Source organism: Myodes glareolus, chromosome X (assembly GCF_982192425.1).
Source record: "Myodes glareolus chromosome X, mMyoGla1.1, whole genome shotgun sequence".
NCBI classification, from domain to species: domain Eukaryota; kingdom Metazoa; phylum Chordata; class Mammalia; order Rodentia; family Cricetidae; genus Myodes; species Myodes glareolus.
Genome location: NC_142053.1, coordinates 70,554,006 through 70,573,712, shown reverse-complemented (window position 1 = coordinate 70,573,712; position 19,707 = coordinate 70,554,006). Strand labels below are relative to the sequence as shown.

Below are 19,707 nucleotides of genomic sequence, written 5' to 3'. Positions count from 1 at the left end.
CATCTACTCTAATCCTATTGGTGACTACCCTAATTGCCATTACAGATCCTTTCTCCAGTAACTAGTGCAAGCAGATGCAGAGACTCATAGGCAAGCACTATGCCAGGCTCCAGGAGTACTCCTGAAGAACAGAAGGAGGGATGTATGTGCTGTGTGTTTGGGGGGGGGGTGGATGTGTGTATGTGTGTCAAGGTTATGATGGAGGAACCCACAGAGACAGCTGGCCTGAACTCATGCAAGCACATGGACTCTGGACCAAGAGTTAGTCAGCTTGCATGGAACTGACCTAGTTAGTCCCTCTGCAGGTGTGTAGCAGTTGTGTAGCTTGTTCTCTTTGTATGGCTTCTTAAACTGAGAGCAGCAACTGTATCCATGATGGATTATTTTGCCCAGACTTTATTCAAGGGGACCTGTTCGGTTTTACCTCAACTTGATGTGCCATGCTATCTATGTTCAAGCCCATGGAAGGCATGTCCCTTTCTGAATGAAGATAGAGGAAGAATGGGTGGATGGGTAGAGGGGTAGATGTGAGTTGGGGGAGAGAATGGGATTAAAGGAGGAAGAGGAAACTGTGGGCAGCATGTAAAATAAAGGGAAAATGTTAATGATAAAAAAGGAATCTGCAATGAATTATTTGATATCACACACAATAGGGGTAAATTAATGTGAAGCATGAAGACACATGTGTATTTTTATAGCACTTGATCTTTCATAGAGATCAAAAGTTATGCTGCATAGCATAATCCTGCTTAAAAATAAAAGGGAACAAATTCAGAAGCATAGAAACTAAGTTTTATTTATAGTTAAAAGTAATATTTTGTAAGTCATAATTCAGATTATATAAATCAAATATTTAGAATGATAAAAATAATAATAAAGGACCATTTGCACTTGTGAGTTCTATATGTATTGATTCAATTAACAGTGGTTTAAAATATTTTTGAAAACTTGTATGTTCATATTAATGGTGTACAACTTTTCCATTATTGTTTCTTAAATAAAATAGCACAGCATCTCTTTAGGTGGCATTTTTATATTATGTATTTTAAGTTACCCAGATATGATTTAATATATACCAGAAGATTCTTATGTATATTATATTCAAGAGTTTCTTGAGACAGGGTTTTCTCCATAGCTTTGGAGCCTGTCCTGGAACTAGCTCCTGTAAACAAGGTTAACCTTGAACTCACAGAGATCCGAGATCCGCCTGCAACTGACTCCCGAGTGCTGGGATTAAAGGCCCACACCACCACTGCCTGGCACAAATGCAATTTTTAAGGGACTTGAGCATTTCCAGATTTTGATTTTTGGATATTCTGAAATGAGTCCTTTGTAGCAACTGAAGCATGGTTAGATACATGATTTAACTTGTAGACCTTACATACTTAGCACTGTAACTAGTCTTAGGCTTTACTATAAAATATATCTTTCATATTGAACAAATGAAGAAATTTCAAATATTGAAAGAAAAATCCCAATTTTAGTTATTTAATGAAAGAAGAATAAGACTATGAATATATATATATATATATATATTTAGTAGCTAGAAATACCACAGTTTTTATAGAAGTAATTTCATAATCTTGCCATAAACCCTCCATGATAGGAAACTTAGTTTTATACACAAAAGAGCAAAGGATCATTGAATATATGGAGAAAAGTTTTATGAGCCACGTTTTTGGGGTGACTTCTGCTGTGATCACAGCCATGGCAGGTTCCAAAGTTCCAGGGTAGGGACGTGAGGATTAGAAATGATAGGTAGGAGGAACAGAGATAAGAAAGAAACACAGAGACATAGGACAGTATTGGGAGACAACTCACTGTCTCCAGCACAATGAGTTCTGACTTCACCCGAGTTTAATTTTTTACACATTTTTACACCCCAATACAAAAAAAAGAAGAAAGCAAAAGGCTGCTTTAACATGATACAAGAACAACCAGAACAGTTACTTGCTCCAATACTTGAGACATCAAGTCATTAATTCCTGGGAAAAGTATTTGGTGCTTGGGGCAGTGAAAACACCCTAGACTAAGTATCCTGCAGGCACTCACTCCCTAAGTCAAGTCTTCTATTTCTCTTTCAAAAGAAGGAACAGAAGTATGCTTGAATTCTCTGACCTTTGGTTAGGGTGAAGTGGATCTACCTCTATGGACCATCTTAATATCCAAAACATCAAGTAATGACAGCCTAGGTCAGGACATCTATTTTGTAGCCACTCCTGCTATTTAACAACTCTGAAAGAGGAAAACTAATCTCAACCTCTCTGACCTTAAGACAAGGTGGGATAAGCTCTCATTTTCGGCTCTCCACAGAAAAGCCCTCAAATGATGCGGGATTTCCCTCTGTACGCTGTGATTACTATTAATGAATAAAGAAACTGCCTTGGCCTGTTGATAGGACAGAATAAGGTAGGCAGGGAAAACTAAATGGCATGCTGGGAGAAAGGAGGCAGAATCAGGGAGCAGCCATGTAGCCCTGCCAGAGACAAACACTGGAACTTTAGCCGGTAAGCCACAGCCACATGGTGATACACAGATTAATAGAAATTGGTTAAATTGACCTGTAAGAGTTAGCCAATCAGAAGTTAGAGCTAATGGGCCAAGCAGTGATTTAAATAATATGGTTTCTGTGTGATTAGTTTGAGTCTAAGCAGCTGAGAACCAACAAGAAGTCCTCCCACAATGTCCAAATCTAAAAGTGATAGCTTGCATATTTCGTTAAGGAAATGTACAGTACTACCTATTTGGTACTTATTAGTCTATTCTATTTAAAAGAATATTCCTTCAAAAAGTGTTTGATAGGTGAACTGTAGAACAAAATCAAATAGTTCCCCTGACAGTGAAGTGATAGAATAGAAAAATAGATTAAAAAGGCTACATAGCCTTTTATTTCTCTTAAACACTCACTCTTGTAACCCTAGATACACGATTGCATTTGCTACTTATTTATTTATTTATTTATTTACTTACCTACCTTCTGACAAATTTTTGAAACAAGGAAGCAGTTTTGGAAAAACAAACAAAAACAAACAAAACACTGGAAGGTATTAAATAGCACAGTCATCAGAACAAAAATGTGGCAACATAAACATGGTTTCTTTTTTTAAGATTGTATTTCTCTCTTCTCTTTTCTCTCACCAAACCTCTGATATACCCATGTCCTCTCTCCTTCAAAACCTATTGAGTCCATATAATGCTACTTGTATGTTTTCAAAACTGATCGTTTGGCACTGGACAAATTGGTATGCTATTCCCAGGGTAGAGGCACATCTTCCACTCCTAGCTTTCCACAGTTACTTGTGTGCAACCAAGGATTTTTAGTGTGCAATATAGTTGATACTTGCAAAGGTTAAAAGGGTCTTATACTCCTTTTGAAAGATTCATGGCAGCTCTAACGTGGCACGTCCTCTGGCATGTGGGAGACAGACAGATATCCCATGTAGAGAGACCTTGAGGATAGAGTTTATTTAATGGGTAAGGGGATAATGGAGTGAATAGATAGATAGGGATAGAGGGTGAGGGAGAAAGGGAGCGAGCGAGCGAGAGAGAGAGAGAGAGAGAGAGAAGAGAAGAGAAGAGAAGTGGGGGGATGTGAGAGGCAGTAGTTACCTCTTCAAAAGAGGGTGAGAGAGAGAGAGAGAAGAGAAGAGAAGAGAAGAGAAGAGAAGAGAAGAGAAGAGAAGAGAAGAGAAGAGAAGAGAAGAGAAGAGGGGGATGTGAGAGGCAGTAGTTACCTCTTCAAAAGAGGGTCAGAAAGAGAGAGAGAGAGAGAGAGAGAGAGAGAGAGAGAGAGAGAGAGAATAGAGAGAGAGGGGGAGAGAGAGAGAGGGAGGAGAGAAGGTGAGAGATCAGCTTGCCTTGGTGGAAAGTGAGGGAGGATTGTGGGTGGACAGAGATTGTCTCTTAAAGGGACAGAGTACCCAGGTCACAGGGAAGGTCAACAAAATGTTAACATACCTCATAGACTTATTTAGCTATCAGTTTAGTTTTTCTCATATATTAAAGGTTTGGGAAACAGTAGGGATTAATTAGCAACTGGAAGCAAGGTTTGTTTTCTTAGTGAAACTTAGTATGTAAGTTTTATTGATTTCTGTATGTTTAGTTTCATATGTATGAATGTGTATACGAGTATGTATGTACGCAAGCACATATGTGTGTGTGTGTGTTTGTGTGTGCATGAATGCCATCCTTGTGTGTATGAGATAAAGAGTTCAGTCTTGCTCCAGAAATAAGTATATAGATAGTGATACTATTAATGGCTCCATGTTTAGAAAATAAGTAAAATCTTGATATTGGCTTACTTTCATTTTCTTGTTGGCCGTATAAAAATAAGAAAAAATATAGGCCCCCCACCACAAATGTTGGATTACCCAATGGGATGGGAAGGAAAGCTCTTAAGAGAAAGGGCAAAGACATATTGCTGAATCTTTTGGGGGGAATTTTTATGACCTGGGGCCATTTTCTTCAGTAGAAATCTGTAATTTTATTCCCTGACCTTCAAACAGAGGAAACACCTAAACCATGTGGCATTTCACATTATTTCTATTCGATGGGAATTAGACCAGGAATGCAATAACATTATCCATATATGTAAAGCTTTAGCTATTAGCAGTTCAGGCTTTCCTACCTTCTTTGTGCTCTTCACGTCTAGTGTTTCATTGTGTGTTACCTATCAACATCTTATGCACAATTTAAGATTCTTTTTTGGTATAATATAATAGCTTTGAATAATTGGAAGCTATCTAACTAAAACTCTCAATTAACCAGTTTTATTTATTTATTTTTTGCTATACTCTCCTTTTAGAAGGAAGAGGCAAATGACAAGAAAACAAGCTGTTAACAGGTATTTATTTATTTATTTATTTTAAAAGTCAACTCCCTGGGAATGTCCTGGAGCCTTTACAGTTTCAGCCCAATTTCCATAACCTTGTTCTCTATGTTATACTTGCTAATATAGGAAAGGGAAAGTATTTAAAAATTTAGCATCAAACCCTCAATTTTGATTAATCTTTAGTGATAAGAGAAAAAAGAGATCTGAATGGCTAATTAGAACTAATCCATTCATATGAAGTGTCATGTTAACTGGGGTTTGTATGGTTTCATTATTTCTGATTAGTGATCATTTGTACTTATTAATTGGGATTGGATCATGGGATCTCACAGAAGAGTGATAGCTTGCAGACAAAGTAAGCAATTCCCTTCCTGGTACTGAAAATGAGAATTTAGAGAAAAGCTACAAGTTCATGGAGATTTAGTGAGCGTCAGTGACATAAAAACTGTGACACTTGTGTAAAGTAATTGGAAAATAATTGAAATGTCTACCTAGATTTTGGCTGTGGAAGTCTTAGGAAGGTACATTCACTTTTACAGGGCAGCACAGGTTATTATGTGTGCTACAGCAATAGTAGTAAATAACCCGAATTGTTCTGTTACGCATGGGACTATGTTTGCATGCTTTGTAATCCTTAAATACTTGAAATACTTGCCCTTCTGAGAATAAATTTAAAAAACATTTAATTTCAAAGAAGACATATCTGAAATTTTCTAAAATTTTTATGAAAAATTCACCTAAGTTGAAATCATCTCTTGCATCCTATCCTGAATCTCAACTGTTCTACATTTTTAATGTAGAAGAGAGTGATAATGATAAAGGAAGGCTGCCTATGATCCTAAAATGTGTTTTGATATTGCCTGACAGTGATGTTCCATCTTTATTTCCATGTGCTCTGCTCAAGTGAAATCTCTTTTTCTGATGATATTTTTTCCTCCTTCCATGTTTTCAATATGTATTCTGTAAGAGAAACATAGAACATTGAGGGAGATGCAGACCACATTGTGTGATGTATCCTACATTTTGAATGTGGAAAATGGAAATCACTTTGTTTATGTTTCTAGTATTTAGAACTTTCTGGCACTAAAAATTAGTCTTACATATCATGCGCATGAAATAATACCCAAATTACCTGAAGCAGTGAATGTACCTCCCTAATTGTCAAACTTTCTATTTGTCTATGACATCATTGCAGAACAGACTATTATCATGATGTAAACATTGAAAATGAATAATTTCAACTGACCAAAATGTAGTGAGTTTTACAGTTAAATTTGGTTCTCGAAGGTACTTACTGTATATGGCTGTGATTCAACTTAGGCATTGAAATCACTTTCATTTTTATTTTCTCAGTAAAAAAGCATGCAAGTTATGCCAAACTCTCTTAATTTAATTAATGATATTTTATAACTATACCAACTCATTTCTGGGTTAATGAATTTTTTGCATATGTGTGATAAAATTTTACATTTACTGAACTATGAGAAAAACCATGAAGTGTTTTTTGAAAGTGTAATGTGTTGAGTCAGTCACATAAAGTACAGAGAAACCAAGGGGGAGTCATAAACCATAAGGCTTTTGGAGGCAGGTCTAGAAAAGGGAAAAACCATAACCATTGGAGAATAATGAGGTCTAGGGTGAACTAGAAAATATACAATTCTACCAATGGTGGTGGATACTGTTCACCTTAGCATCCTACCAGGTAGTACTACGTACAGGCTTTCATTGTTAAGTCATTACTCTTACGAGATGATAGGTATCTATACTTTTGTTTGAAATTTTCCAACTATTAAAAACTGCTAACAAGTTGAATAAAAAAGAGAAAACAATATAGGATGTCACCCCATGGGTTTTGCTAACTGTTCTCTAATTAAAAGTCTTTGATTATTCCACTTTCCAAAAGAAATCATAGTTATATACATACCTCAAACTCTTGATAATGGAAAATAGATGTAAAGTAAATATGTAAGTTAAGAGTTTGTCATATTTTGATACTCAGAATGGTAGTTATGCAATGAGATTTTCACTACATAAAAATAGCCACTATAGTTTTCCTTCAAGTGGTTTGTAAATTAAAATAGTTACAACTTTCTTACGTTCATGTTAGTCAATCATTTGTACTATGTAGTAGTTCGATATCATGATTTCTACATGAGAATATTTAAGCTTTTGTTACGTCATCTAACATAATTAAGGCTTTTGTTTGAAACCCATTTGTTTTTCTTTAATGGAAATACAGGCAAAAGTAGAACATATGCTGTTTTATTGAAAATTGGGTTGCCTTTAAATAAATGCCCAATTCCATCTAGTAAAGTAGCTTTATTTTACAAATGGTAAAATTAAGAAATGAAAGAAATTCATGTAATTAACACAACAAAACGCTTCATTTGAACTCTTGCTTGTCACTGAAAAAGAAAAAACAGTCAGTCCTCTAAGATTTTATTTAAAGGGAACTGACTGTTCTGAGGCTTTACTTTTTTGTCTGTCCTGCCCTAGACCTTAACACATGATCCCACTGTGCGCAGGTGCTTTCAACATCTGTCTACTTCTCTCATTACTGGTCATCCAAACTCATAATTGTTTTAAAAGGAAACAATTAACTTCCAATTGCTCTAGAAAAAACAAAACAAGACAAAACAAAACAAAAGACCAAGGACAAAATCCTCCAATTGGCCCACTGGTGTATCTACTTTTCCAGCACTCATTGTCTACGTCAAACATTCCCAATCAAGATAGAAAAATTAACATTTTCACTTCCCATGAGAATTTTACAAAACAGAAAAAGGAAGGTTAGAATGGACAATTTAAAGTTATGAATGCACAGCATAATCTCATTTGTTGATTAAATAAGTGAAGATAAAATATAGTCACATATGAAAGAGAAGAAATTATTGGATGTTAAAGTCAACATATAGGAGAATATACAACTAATTATTGATTATCTAAATTGGTATCAAGCATCACACCAATGGACTACACATAACATGCTGCATGTTAGGAATTAAATATATTTAAATAAACTATTAGTTAACTAAATAAAACTGTAAACTAATGTTTTAACACCTTCAATATAAATAAGACGATTCATAACAAATGTTTGGAAAGTAATTCATTCTTCTTGTGTGAGTTCATCAGTTCATCGTATCAGTTCTGGAAGTAGATGATACTTTAATTGTTATTTTCCAATAACAAAATAACTGAAGCAAAGAGAATGGTATATAACTTTTCTGAAAACAATTTTCTGAAAGCAATCAACCCATATTTCTCAGATCCAGTATTTAAATGGTGTTGATTTTTAAAGGAAATATGCTTTTGATCTATATATTTTATGACCTGTGGTTTTTGAAATAAGACTAATTATAACAACATTGTATCTACATGTATATCTATCTATATGATTATATATAACTACGTTTATGACCTACAGAAAATGGTATTTCTATTCAGAAGTCAGTTTTTGTGATATTACTTTAATTCTGTAAAATTAACAAGCATAATTATAACACAGTTCATTCAAATAGGATAGGAAAATGAGAAATACTAATTGAGAGATCAGATTTTTGAAGAATTTAAATTTGTTACGCATTAATAATATAACGATAAATCTTTTTTCTATTCATCAGAGTCAAAACTGTTTTAAAGTTTATATGTGTCAGTACTTTGAATTTTAGAATAATATTGATATTGATGCATATAAAATATTCTGTGGATGGTGGAGAAAATATGAGGTAAAGTCTGAGTGTTCTAAGGGACAAGGCAGTGGTATTGTACCATCTTGAGTCTATCTTCAGGTTTTCCCTCTGTGAAACATTACATTATAAAAACCGAAATGAAATGACATGCTAACTATCATTTGGTATGACTTTGCTTTCTTGCATGTTTTCAGCTGTTGAAAAGATTACTCAAATATGTTTGAATCTGACAATGATTTTAAGATAACACATGTAGAATGCTCAGTAAATTAATTCATTATTTCTGTGTATGTAGATAAGCTAGTAATTGCATTTTCATTCTGAAAAGACTTGATTAGAACAATATGCATCCTTACCCTGAAAATTAGTGCAGAACTATCAAGGCTTCCTAAATTCAGTGTGCTAGGAAAAAAAATCCATTTGAAAATTCTCTTATATGGTAAGAGGCTGAACTAGCAAAAAAGAAAGCGTTAAAATTGACTTTATTTAAACCCCCAGAATTGGAAATGCATCAAATGTCCGCAACTAATAGCTACTCTCTTGCAAATATTTCTCTTGTAGGACAAAGTGCATATGATTCTCAATGACCTCATTGTCCAAATGTGACAAGAATCCCAGAGAATCCTCTTAAGTGGTTTTACTCATTTTGGCTTCTTTGTCATCTGACAGAAGGACTCAGATTTGAGAACTTTCACACTATTTTTACTAATCAGTACCCTGTGTTTTCAGTTAAATTCTTTTTTAGAAAGCACTATTTTGTTTATTATATCACTTGAACTAATTTAATAAAAAGAACTTTTGCCAGATGAAGCTAGATTAGTTTTTCTCAGGTCTTCCCTATACTATGCATGGTGTCTTATGCATATTATCCAACTTTTAAAATAAGCAGTAGATCAATTAAAACATGACATATTTCAAAACTGTGAAATGAGATTCAAAACCATACGTCAGACAATATTCAAGATTTCATATATTCAAAAGTTTTTAAACTAGGCTGTAAATACTATTAAGAAAACATCCATTTAAAATATAGTTACTCATATTTGTTTTAATAAATAAAAAATCTAGACTTCATTGTGTTGTATTTGAGATATTGATGATTTTATTTACAAAGTCAACTGTAATCATCATACTGCATTCACATTTGTAAGTCTAAAAAAACTTTGACAAACGTTTATTCTCTTCTTTATCACAAAACTTTAAAATCAAAGACACTTCTGTCTCTAACAGTGACTTAAAAATACCTACTTTGCTACAGATAGCATTGAGAGAATAATACTTTAATATTAACACTACCCCCCCTTTTTTTTACTAGTATTAAAAACCCAGTCTGAACCTTCAGGAAATCATTTACAAGTTGTTTCCTTGGGATTACCTACATTCTTGTCCACTTTGACCTTGTAATTTTGCTCACAGTTGGAAATGTAATGCAGAGTGACTCAGATAATGTTGTTTACACAGACTTTAAGTGGAGTGACATTATAGTCAAGCAAGTGTCACCTCACCTAAAGTGAAGGAAGACTTAATTACCATAATCCTGTGAATACTAAAATTTCTTTGCCATGTGTAGCATAATAATGTAGTGTTCTGTGTGGTACAGTTAACAATGCGAAGGGAAGAGGCACATTAGTTCTCAGACTATGTGTCTTTAAAAGTGAAGAGAATTGAAATTGTAGAAAGAGAATAGAATTTTGAAGTAGGATTCTTGTCTGAATGTTCAGGTGAAATTTTTGTTTCATTCAAACCCCGAAGAGTTGCCTAGTGACGTGAAAATGAAAAGACTGCTAAAATATCCATAAATCTAGACACCAGTGAGTAGGGTGACAGACCATGAATTTCCTGGAGGGTGCAGGGTAGCGTTAACTAAATGACTAAGACAGGATAAAGAGGAAAGGCTGATAACCACCTATTATTGTGCAATGGGGAACATATCATTAATTTACAAAGAGAGTGGTGACATTTTCTAAAATTGTATAGCCCTATTCTTAAAAGTTTGTCAGTGTAACTAATTAGTTGCTAAAGTGGAGTTGATTCTAAGGCTCAGTATGAAAGCATTTGGAAAGGCAGGACATTGTCCATAAATTGGTATGGTGTGTAATACATCTTGATGAATGGTGTGAAATAGTGTTAAGAAATGGGACTATTATGCCAAAATGGCCGTTCATTGGTTTGTAGTCCTGGAAGGAATTATGTTCCATGGCAACAGGGCCTAAAGTCCTGAAGAAATACATGAAGTGCCTCAAGGGCATGTCTTGTTTTCTGTCTTTGCTAACACTGAGTTTTCAACACAAGATATTCACCATCTGGAATCTTTTCCAGTGCATTTGAACTATAATGCTGTTACTATAGATTATTGCTTGGTATTAATTATTTTTAAGTCATTCAATTGTTTGGAAGAAGGAAAGTATAAAATGAATAAGCAGTAAAACGTAAAAAGATTTAAAGATCTATAGAAAGCTGATAGGTTAAAAATGTGTATTTTAATCAATAGAGTCATGCTACTGATCTGTTATTGATAATTCACAAATCAAAATACTAGATAATCTGATATGTACCATGTTTCAGGTGTTTTTAAAATGCAAAACTATAAATACAACAATAATATTGAATCATGCCTTGTTTTACAATAGGGGAAGCTTAAGCCTTTGAAATTATTAATATAAAATGGCTATATGTTATATTTAAATACATAAGAAAAATATTTTTTATTTTCATTGAGATTATTTTCATTTCATTTGCAATTTATTTTTCGTTATCTAGCTTTAGCTAACCAGCATTTTACTGTAAAAGAGTTGGCCAATAGATCTGAATTCTTGTGTTGCTTTAAAAACAATTTAACTTAAATTACAATGTTCATTTTAAGTTCGCACTCAGTTATATATTGATTTATTACATGCTAAGTATTAATAAAATTACATTTTTGAAATTTTTTTTATCATGAGACACTTGTCAATAAAACATCTGGTGTGTGCAAAATATTGTAGTAGCTGCTATGGTGGTGCTCACCTATAAAGCCAATACTCGAGATGCTGAGATAGGAGGATTGCAACAAGTTCTAGTCCAGCATGCTTTACATAGTGAGTATTAGGCCATCTTGGGCAATATGGTAAGATCCTGTCATAAATCAAAAAGCAGTATATGAAGGGATTTAGGAAATTTTATTAAAATATTCCACTAAAATATTCTTTATAACTTTAAATTTTATTATTACTAAAAGTAAATAGTTTCTTAATTTGTGCTTGTCCAATTTTTATCTCTTCAAAAAAATTTTCCATGTGATTTTGGGGACTAAATTAAAGAGCAATTAATAGGGGTAAAATACGTATTGATAAAGTGAGTTTCTCAGAATAATATGTGTGTATGTGTGTGTGTGTGTGTGTATGTTTGTGGGTGTATGCCTTTGTGTCTTTATACACATAGCTTCATGCATGCTAAGCATAAGATTTACCATGGAGCTATAATTCCAGCTTGTTTCATATAAATCAAATTTTGTTATAAATTTATAGAAGGCTTTCAAGGATTTTACTGAGTCCCATCCTCATTTCTTTATTGCTAACATCTTAGAAATAATTAATCAATTTATGATGCTATTGTTATGTTTTTACTTTATTCAAACTCCCTCAGTATTTCCCTAGTACCCATATTCTAAGATGTAAGAAACCATATCACATTTAGTTGACATGTCTCCGTATATGTATTTTGATTGCAATTAAATTTTCCTCTATTTTTGATGACCTTGACAGTTCTGTACAATTCTGGTCCGCTACTCCTGTATATCCCACATCAGGGACTCTCTGATGCTTTTCTTTCTTTTTCTCAGACAGGATTTCTCCTGTGTAACCCTGACTGTCCTGTAACTCGCTTTTGTACACCAGATAGGCCTCAAACTCACAGAGATTTACCTGTCTGTGCCCCCTAGAGTGCTGAGATTAAAGGTGTTTGTCACCAAACCCAGCCACTTTTCTTTTAATTGATTTGGGATTATATGCTTTACAAAGGGAAATCAGAGATGAAATGCAATTTTTATTGTATTGTCATAGAACTTCTAAGATTGACCTTGATGCCCTGGCTCAATAAATGCTCACTGTGAAGTTTCTTGTTTAATTCTTAAACTAGAATGTTTAGAATAGCCTATTTCTCCAAAATATCGTTAGACAAACTTTGATCTTCTCAATCCTGAGTAAGTAGAGTAAATGGTTAAGAAAAAAGCTAATAGAAATGATGTCATTCCCTCATTGTATCCAGACTCCAGATAGACTTTTAAAGGCACACACGTGGTCTTCATAGGTTTCAAACCGCACTGTGTAGTAATCTGCCACAAACGTATTGTCGGCAACTTGCTCCCCTAAACTGACTCCGATAAACTACATTGCTAATTATTCACTACTCATCATAGATTCATTGCTTTTCTCCTTCAAAGAAGATTCTGGGGGTCAAATGCATTTGGAAAATAAGAAATTTATACAACCAATACATGTTTCTACTGAAGGTTTTCTGTGAATAAATAATTAGTTTTATGGATTTATAAGAGACAATTTTATGTACTCTTTCAGTTACTTTCAAATAAATAACAAGCTGCAGGAAGCTAATATTCAAAGAATATTTTTATAAATACATTTTATGGTGGTAATAGTCATGAATTTCTAGTTAGAAAACTTGTGTTCAGTCCTTTGCTATACTATGAACTGGTCCTATAACGACAAACAAGATACTGGACACTTACAAATCTCTAGCCCATAGATCTAATATTAACTATAGGGACCTAATATTAACTCTTTGAGGTTTTTGTGGAGAGCCAAACCAGTGAATGCAAAAGTTTTTGAAAATGTTCAGTGGTAAATTTATAACCACCTTGAATGTGGTGAACATGTCTTTATTTTACTAGTCAGTGCATTTCCAAATTTCATCTATATTTGAGGTGCTAATATTCATTATTCAATAAATGCTTGTTATCAAATTGAACATATTATTCTGTTATTTTATATTTCTCCCCAAGTGTTCTACAGTAGCTTTTGGTAATTTTTTAACTTATTTTTAAAATCGTTTATCCACTTGTCAAAAGGTAGGAGGAAACACAGTGCCAAACCGGCTGTATTATGTACAAAAAGTACCCTGACTTTTTCATTTTAGCTTTTGTTTTGCTGGGCTTGTGCGCCTACTCAATGGCTGACTGCCTTCTGATTAGTTTTCAATTGCTTTAAGCTGACCAGATTTTCCTTTGAAATAAGTGCACTGGAGCTTTCACCTCGCCACTGTGGTGATGTAAAAGCTCTGCTGCAAAGTCACTGAGCTAGTGCTGGAAGAAGAGGCGCACCTGTGCAGGCAGGCTGTCAGAAGGCCCACAGAGTCCTGGTGTGCTGAGGCTGCCACTGCTAGGCTGAGAAGCAGTCAGATTCACTTTGTCCCTCCTTCTTCTGCAACCACAGGAGACCCACGAAAGGATCTCTACTTTCTTTTGATGTATAATTTGCATTGATTAACAGTAGTTAAAGAGGGGTCCCTTTTGTAGTACTGAAGACTAACTGAATCTTCCGGAGGAGTGGCATGGCAGACCCTGTTAAGCAAAGTATTTTGATAAGAGTAGTGTGACCTCACATCTTCCATATTGTCTAGATCGCCATTCAGTGATGTATTTAGTAAGTACTACCAAAAGAAAATGGTATTAGGTTCAAGCTCCTCTTTTTAGAAAATCAACTAGAACACGTTTACTATACTTGAATTTGATGTGTTTCCAGCCTTCCTAGCAATGCTAGGTGAATATCTGAAATCTATGAGGAACCCATCCAGCTTTGAAAATTGCAAAAACAATTAAGACAACTCTGAGCTTTGGAGTTTGTAGGACAATGGGCAAGATCAGTTTCAGAGTTTTATTCTTAACGTGAAAACCATCATGGTGCTTAATTTTGTCTGGTAATTCATGAGCACTAAAAATCAGAGAGAATGTCTGAGTTAAACAAAATTTTGTGTGGAATAAAGATGCCCTGGTATTTCAAACAAGAGTTATTCAGAAATTCTCTAATGGTAGTTTAGTCATTAATAGTGTTCTTATATATACTAAGAAATAATAAGAAACTCTCTTACCCTTTCCTTGTTCCACTTAAAAGTGAACTATAATAGACTTTAAGAATTGTAAGAAATACGTAGTGGTCAGGGAAGGGAGGAAGGCTTAATAGATTATGTGTATTATGACAGTATACAGGATAGGTTTATTATTTTTATCCTTGAAAAACTACTTTCTTTCAAAACCTAGATTGCCTATTTATAATTATATATGTGATTTTACTGTATTACTTTTACTTTTGTTCAAATATACAGGATTATTATTTAATTGAAATGGATAGATGCTGTAACAAGGCTCTCATGTAGTCTTGGGGAAATGTAGCTAGTTTTCTATGGAGAATACAATCAATTTCTTTTAAATAGGCAATACATTGAGCTTTAAACAAACTTTACAACTTTAATCTGCAAATTGCATTCAAGTCTCCTTGCGTAAATCTACTGAGTTTCATGAACTTTAGCAAATAAATTCTAACACTGCAAAATAATTAGTAAAATTAAGTTGAAACTGTTGCAAACAAATAAAGTTATTACTCATTCTGTGTCAAACTGTAAATGTGAGAGGATATTTTAAATGATAAATTAAGCATGAACTGCTTTAATCTGTAAGCTGAACATGTTAGCAAACGCCTTGCGTTTGTAATTAGTATTTATGGCCACAGGAGAGAGCCTCTATTAAAAAGAGTGACAGGAAATTGATCAGTTTAGGTTACCATAGCAACCAAAATAGTTCTATTGCTTGTGTTGGGTTTAGTCTATCACATTATATATCCATGCTTAGAAATATTTTATTAACTGCAAAAATAAACTAGTCAATAATGCAAAAGAGGTTAGTTTGTTGAAATGACTCCCAAAGTGCAGATGAACACTTGGCTACTTGATAACAAGCTTAAGTCTTTAATGGTTGTCATGACGGTTTTTTTACAAAGCAAATGATGTCTCCCAAAAAACTCTTAAAACTAGATGAAAATGCAAATCTCTTTATGACAGTATGTGGCTGTCACATTCATAATGAGAGACAATAATTGATGATTTATGAGATGATACCATGGCAACAAAGTCTTTCATCATTGGCACCCCTTGGTTACTTTTTTTATCAGTTGCTTGTGAGTGCCTCTGAAATGTTTCCACCATGACATACAAGAAGATCTAGTCAGATCTGAATCCGTTAGATCTAATTGAAAACAAGGCAGAGGTGTTGACAATCTCAGAATCAACAAAGTGAAAAACTGTCTTATTAAAAATTCTCTGGTAGCTGAAAACGGACAGACTTGACTCTGCTTCTTAACCTTTGAAGCAAATCTTATTTCTTTTCCTAAATCTGAAGTGTAAGCTGTTAGCCTTTTAAAGTTATATTATCTGGTAATAATCTTTCCTAATAGATGGAAGGAGAAGAGACTTACTTTCAATTCAAATTAAACTATTTTTTTTAAATTTTACTTTAATATTTTTTATTAATCTGGGTAAAATGTATAATTGAAAACTTTAGAATGACTTTAGCATGTTTGGTAGGCCAAGGAATAACATATTTGTTTTTCTTATAGGTGATTATGCATCAGTGTTAATCTGCAATAGTCTGTTGCAGATTGCTTATAATATTGTAAAATTATCACCTTTCAATATTAGTTTGGATGACAGTTCATAAAAATGAAGTCTTTGATATTCTTATATGTAGGAAGAGCCCTGGATTATTTAGTCAATGATGGGACTGAAAGAAAATATTAGCTAAGATTTTAAGGCCCTTTCCAGTAAAATATGGGAGTGATTAATAGAGTTGTAGAATTAGCAACAATTGGGGATAATGAATATAATACACCAAGGTTGTCAGTTTTAAAGCCAAGAATATAATGGAAACATATACATCAAAATTAATCCATGTTTATGCATGTTTTTCATAAAATATGTAAAATATTTTCAGACTTTATTTCTTTTGTATGTCAAGGATTTTATAAGAGAAAATTCTATAATACACATATCCTTCAAATATAGAAGCCAATGACACAAAAGACGATCATCTCTTATTATTTTTGCTTATATAATTGTTGCAAGGTCGGGCAAGCCTTCTCAGCTTTAGGAGAGCTGACTATATGGAGTTTGTAATTTTTGTTCCTAATTAAAATGTAAGAAAATGGAGTTTACCCATGAACATAATAAATTGCTTCAGTTAATACAAAAATAATAAGTTAATTAAGCTTCTGAATTTTTTCCTGCATAGGAGAGAAACCACATTAAATTGCGAAATTCTTGAGGGGAGAATACATCATTTTGTTATTTATGTCATTTACTGAATATTATAATCTTTAGTATATACATAGAAACATACATACATACATAGACATACACATAAATTTCTCATTTTGCTGTAGAAGATATTGTTCCTGAAAATCAGTCTCGTATTCATTTTCCTATCCTTTTTTATAGTACATTTGTGTTAGAAAAATTGCTTAGTTTAAGGCTACAGTCATTTTACATTTTATTGAGTAATGCTCGTTTTAATTCAATCAAACTGACAACAGTTCTTGGCCCAATCAATATTTTAAATGGTAATGCAGAAAATATATAAGATTATAGAAAAAGTGGTTTTATTTACCAGGAGTTTATGATTAATTGGCAGAGGTACCAAATATAAGCATGAATCAACCCAAGATAAATTAGTGTTTTAAATTAAGAATCATATTTTATTATAGAGAATATAAGACTCAGAGTTAATGCAGTTTATTGTAAGGAGATAATTATGAAAATGTGGTTTATAGTGGATAATGAGTCAGAAGATAGAACTTGGGAATCATGAACACAAATGAACTTGTAAAATTATAATTGATAGAAAAAATTTTGCTATAGATTTTAATGTGCACAAAGAGAGAGTTGTAAATAATTATGGCATATAGTTGAGGAAAAATCCAATTTCCACGGAAGTAGCAGCCATGCAGAACATCAGAAACAACATTTAGAACTGCATAGTAAATTGATTTGGTTTTCTACTTATGTTCTTGGCTAACTGTATTAGTCCCCTTTCACATTGATATACATGGTTATCCTTCTTGCTCTTAGAATGAAGTACAAATATTTTAACAAAGATTTCAGGTACTATGCGAGTTGTTCTCATATGGAGATGATTTTCATTTCCAGTGTATGTTTGGCAACGTACATTTCTCTTTGTCATACTTGGTTGTGGAGGTGCTACTCATATCTAGTAAATGGAAGCCAAGAGTGCTGCAGAACATCCTGTATTCTATGAGCACTGCACTCCAAACACCAAACAAGCAATTTTCAACTTAAGATGTCAGTAATGCTAATATTGGGAAAGGTGATGTGCTATTCTGTGCCACCCAAATCATCCACATTGTCAAAGGCAGCCCAAAGACACCAATTTTATTGTCAATTCTGTCATTATCATTTCTGTAAAATTCCATTTTCCTTTTATGGTCAGGATTTCATAAATGTGTTCTATGTATGGGATATACCTCTGTTCTCCTGATCCTCAGAAATGTACTCTTCTTCATCCACAAACTAAAGATAACATTTATACCCTTTGTCCATTTCTTAAAATGTTGTTTGAGAACCAATAAATCTTACCTAAAAAAATACATAGCTTGTTGTTGGACAGTATCATATGCTATTGTAGAAAAGATGAAAAGAGTTTTGGAATTTTGCTTAATAGTTATGGTATTGTAGGAAGAAGTAAGTTGAGAGGGCTCTAAAGTAGGAATTTTCAAAGCGTAAGTTTGGCCACTGATTTGATATAGATAATGAAAGAAGAGTTAAAGATGATTTCTGCATACTTGGTAGATTGAAGTAGCAGAAAAAAATGAAATTTGGGAAATAATATATTTTGATTATTTAATGAGAAACTTTGTTTCATTGACTTGCTAATGCTTATCATCAGCTAGAAATAGAGTTCAGTCTGGATGAACTTGCTAGCTCTATGACTGTGAACAAATCTTTTATGCCCAGTCTTAGAGAAACACGGAGAAACAATAATTATTTGCCAGGTGAGGTGTTACAAATTAAATTATTTAATGAATATCAAACACATATCCAGATGTTGGACATATCATTAACTTAATGCTTACTGCTATTATAATTACTGTCATTATTCCTATTGTGAAACAATAGAGTTACTTTCTTTCATTGGCCCCCAACTTTTGAAATTATTCCTTTCAGTATATGCACTATGTATTCCATGAAACCTTTTTTGATGAGTCATAGTGATGATGATCACTTACTTTTCCTGAACTCCTAGAACGTTTAATATTTATACAGTCCCGATTATTTACAATGTTATGATTACAAAGGAATTTGCCTTATAATTTCCATTGTATTGCAGCTTCCTTGAAGGTAGAACAGTGATTGGCTATGTTTATCTGTTAAAGTATAGCTTAAGTAATATAAGCTTATAACAAATGATAATCATTGTGATTGTTACTGTTGGAGAATCGCTGACAGAGTTGTGATTGTTGACTCAGAGATTTAATGTGGTCTTTCATTTATATTCAGTATCAATGCTCTTAATGTTTTAAATAACATAAATTATACTTCATAAAATAAAACAGAACAATACTTAAAATCAATTGTTAAGTAATTTGAATAATTTAAGATATATTTAATTGTAGATAGAAAAGTTTTATTTTTATAAGAAGTCCTTTCTCATGAAAGAAGTATTTCTTTTTAAAAAATACATTCCAGCTGTTAACTAATAATGAAAGATCATTTTTATGAACTATGAAAAAAATTTGTTTTTAATGCTAAATATTTGAAGAAATATGTTAACAGATCTCCTGAAATGTAAAAGAAATATTAAAACATTAAGTAAGCAACATTCATGAATTTAAACAAGTGCATATCCTATCTGATTTTAATTAAGGCTTAACTATTTCATCTTGTAGGTGTGGATCCACCAATCATCAGGATAAATAGAGAAGCAGTTTTACATATGAATTTTTAAAATATAAAAATAGATTACTCCACTTTCTTATTTAATGTGAAATATTTTAAAGATCTGGAAGGAAAATGGAGAGGCAAGTTCAATCTAAAAATTAATAAAGCAACTTTAGAGTTTGTGTTAGGATGAAACATTTTATTTAAATATATTCACTAGCCACCTACAATAAAGTTGCTTAAATACAG

The 19,707-nt window shown here is 33.1% G+C and overlaps 1 protein-coding gene across 1 annotated transcript in view; it reads left to right on the top strand.

Annotated features, from left to right (window-relative positions):
* Dach2 (dachshund family transcription factor 2) overlaps positions 1 to 19,707 on the top strand; it is a 635,206-nt gene that overhangs the window by 150,085 nt on the left and 465,414 nt on the right. The window contains exon 2 of the mRNA XM_087902553.1: positions 4,805 to 4,843. Coding sequence (XP_087758679.1) covers positions 4,805 to 4,843 — 39 coding nt within the window. The remainder of the gene's footprint in view (positions 1 to 4,804; positions 4,844 to 19,707) is intronic.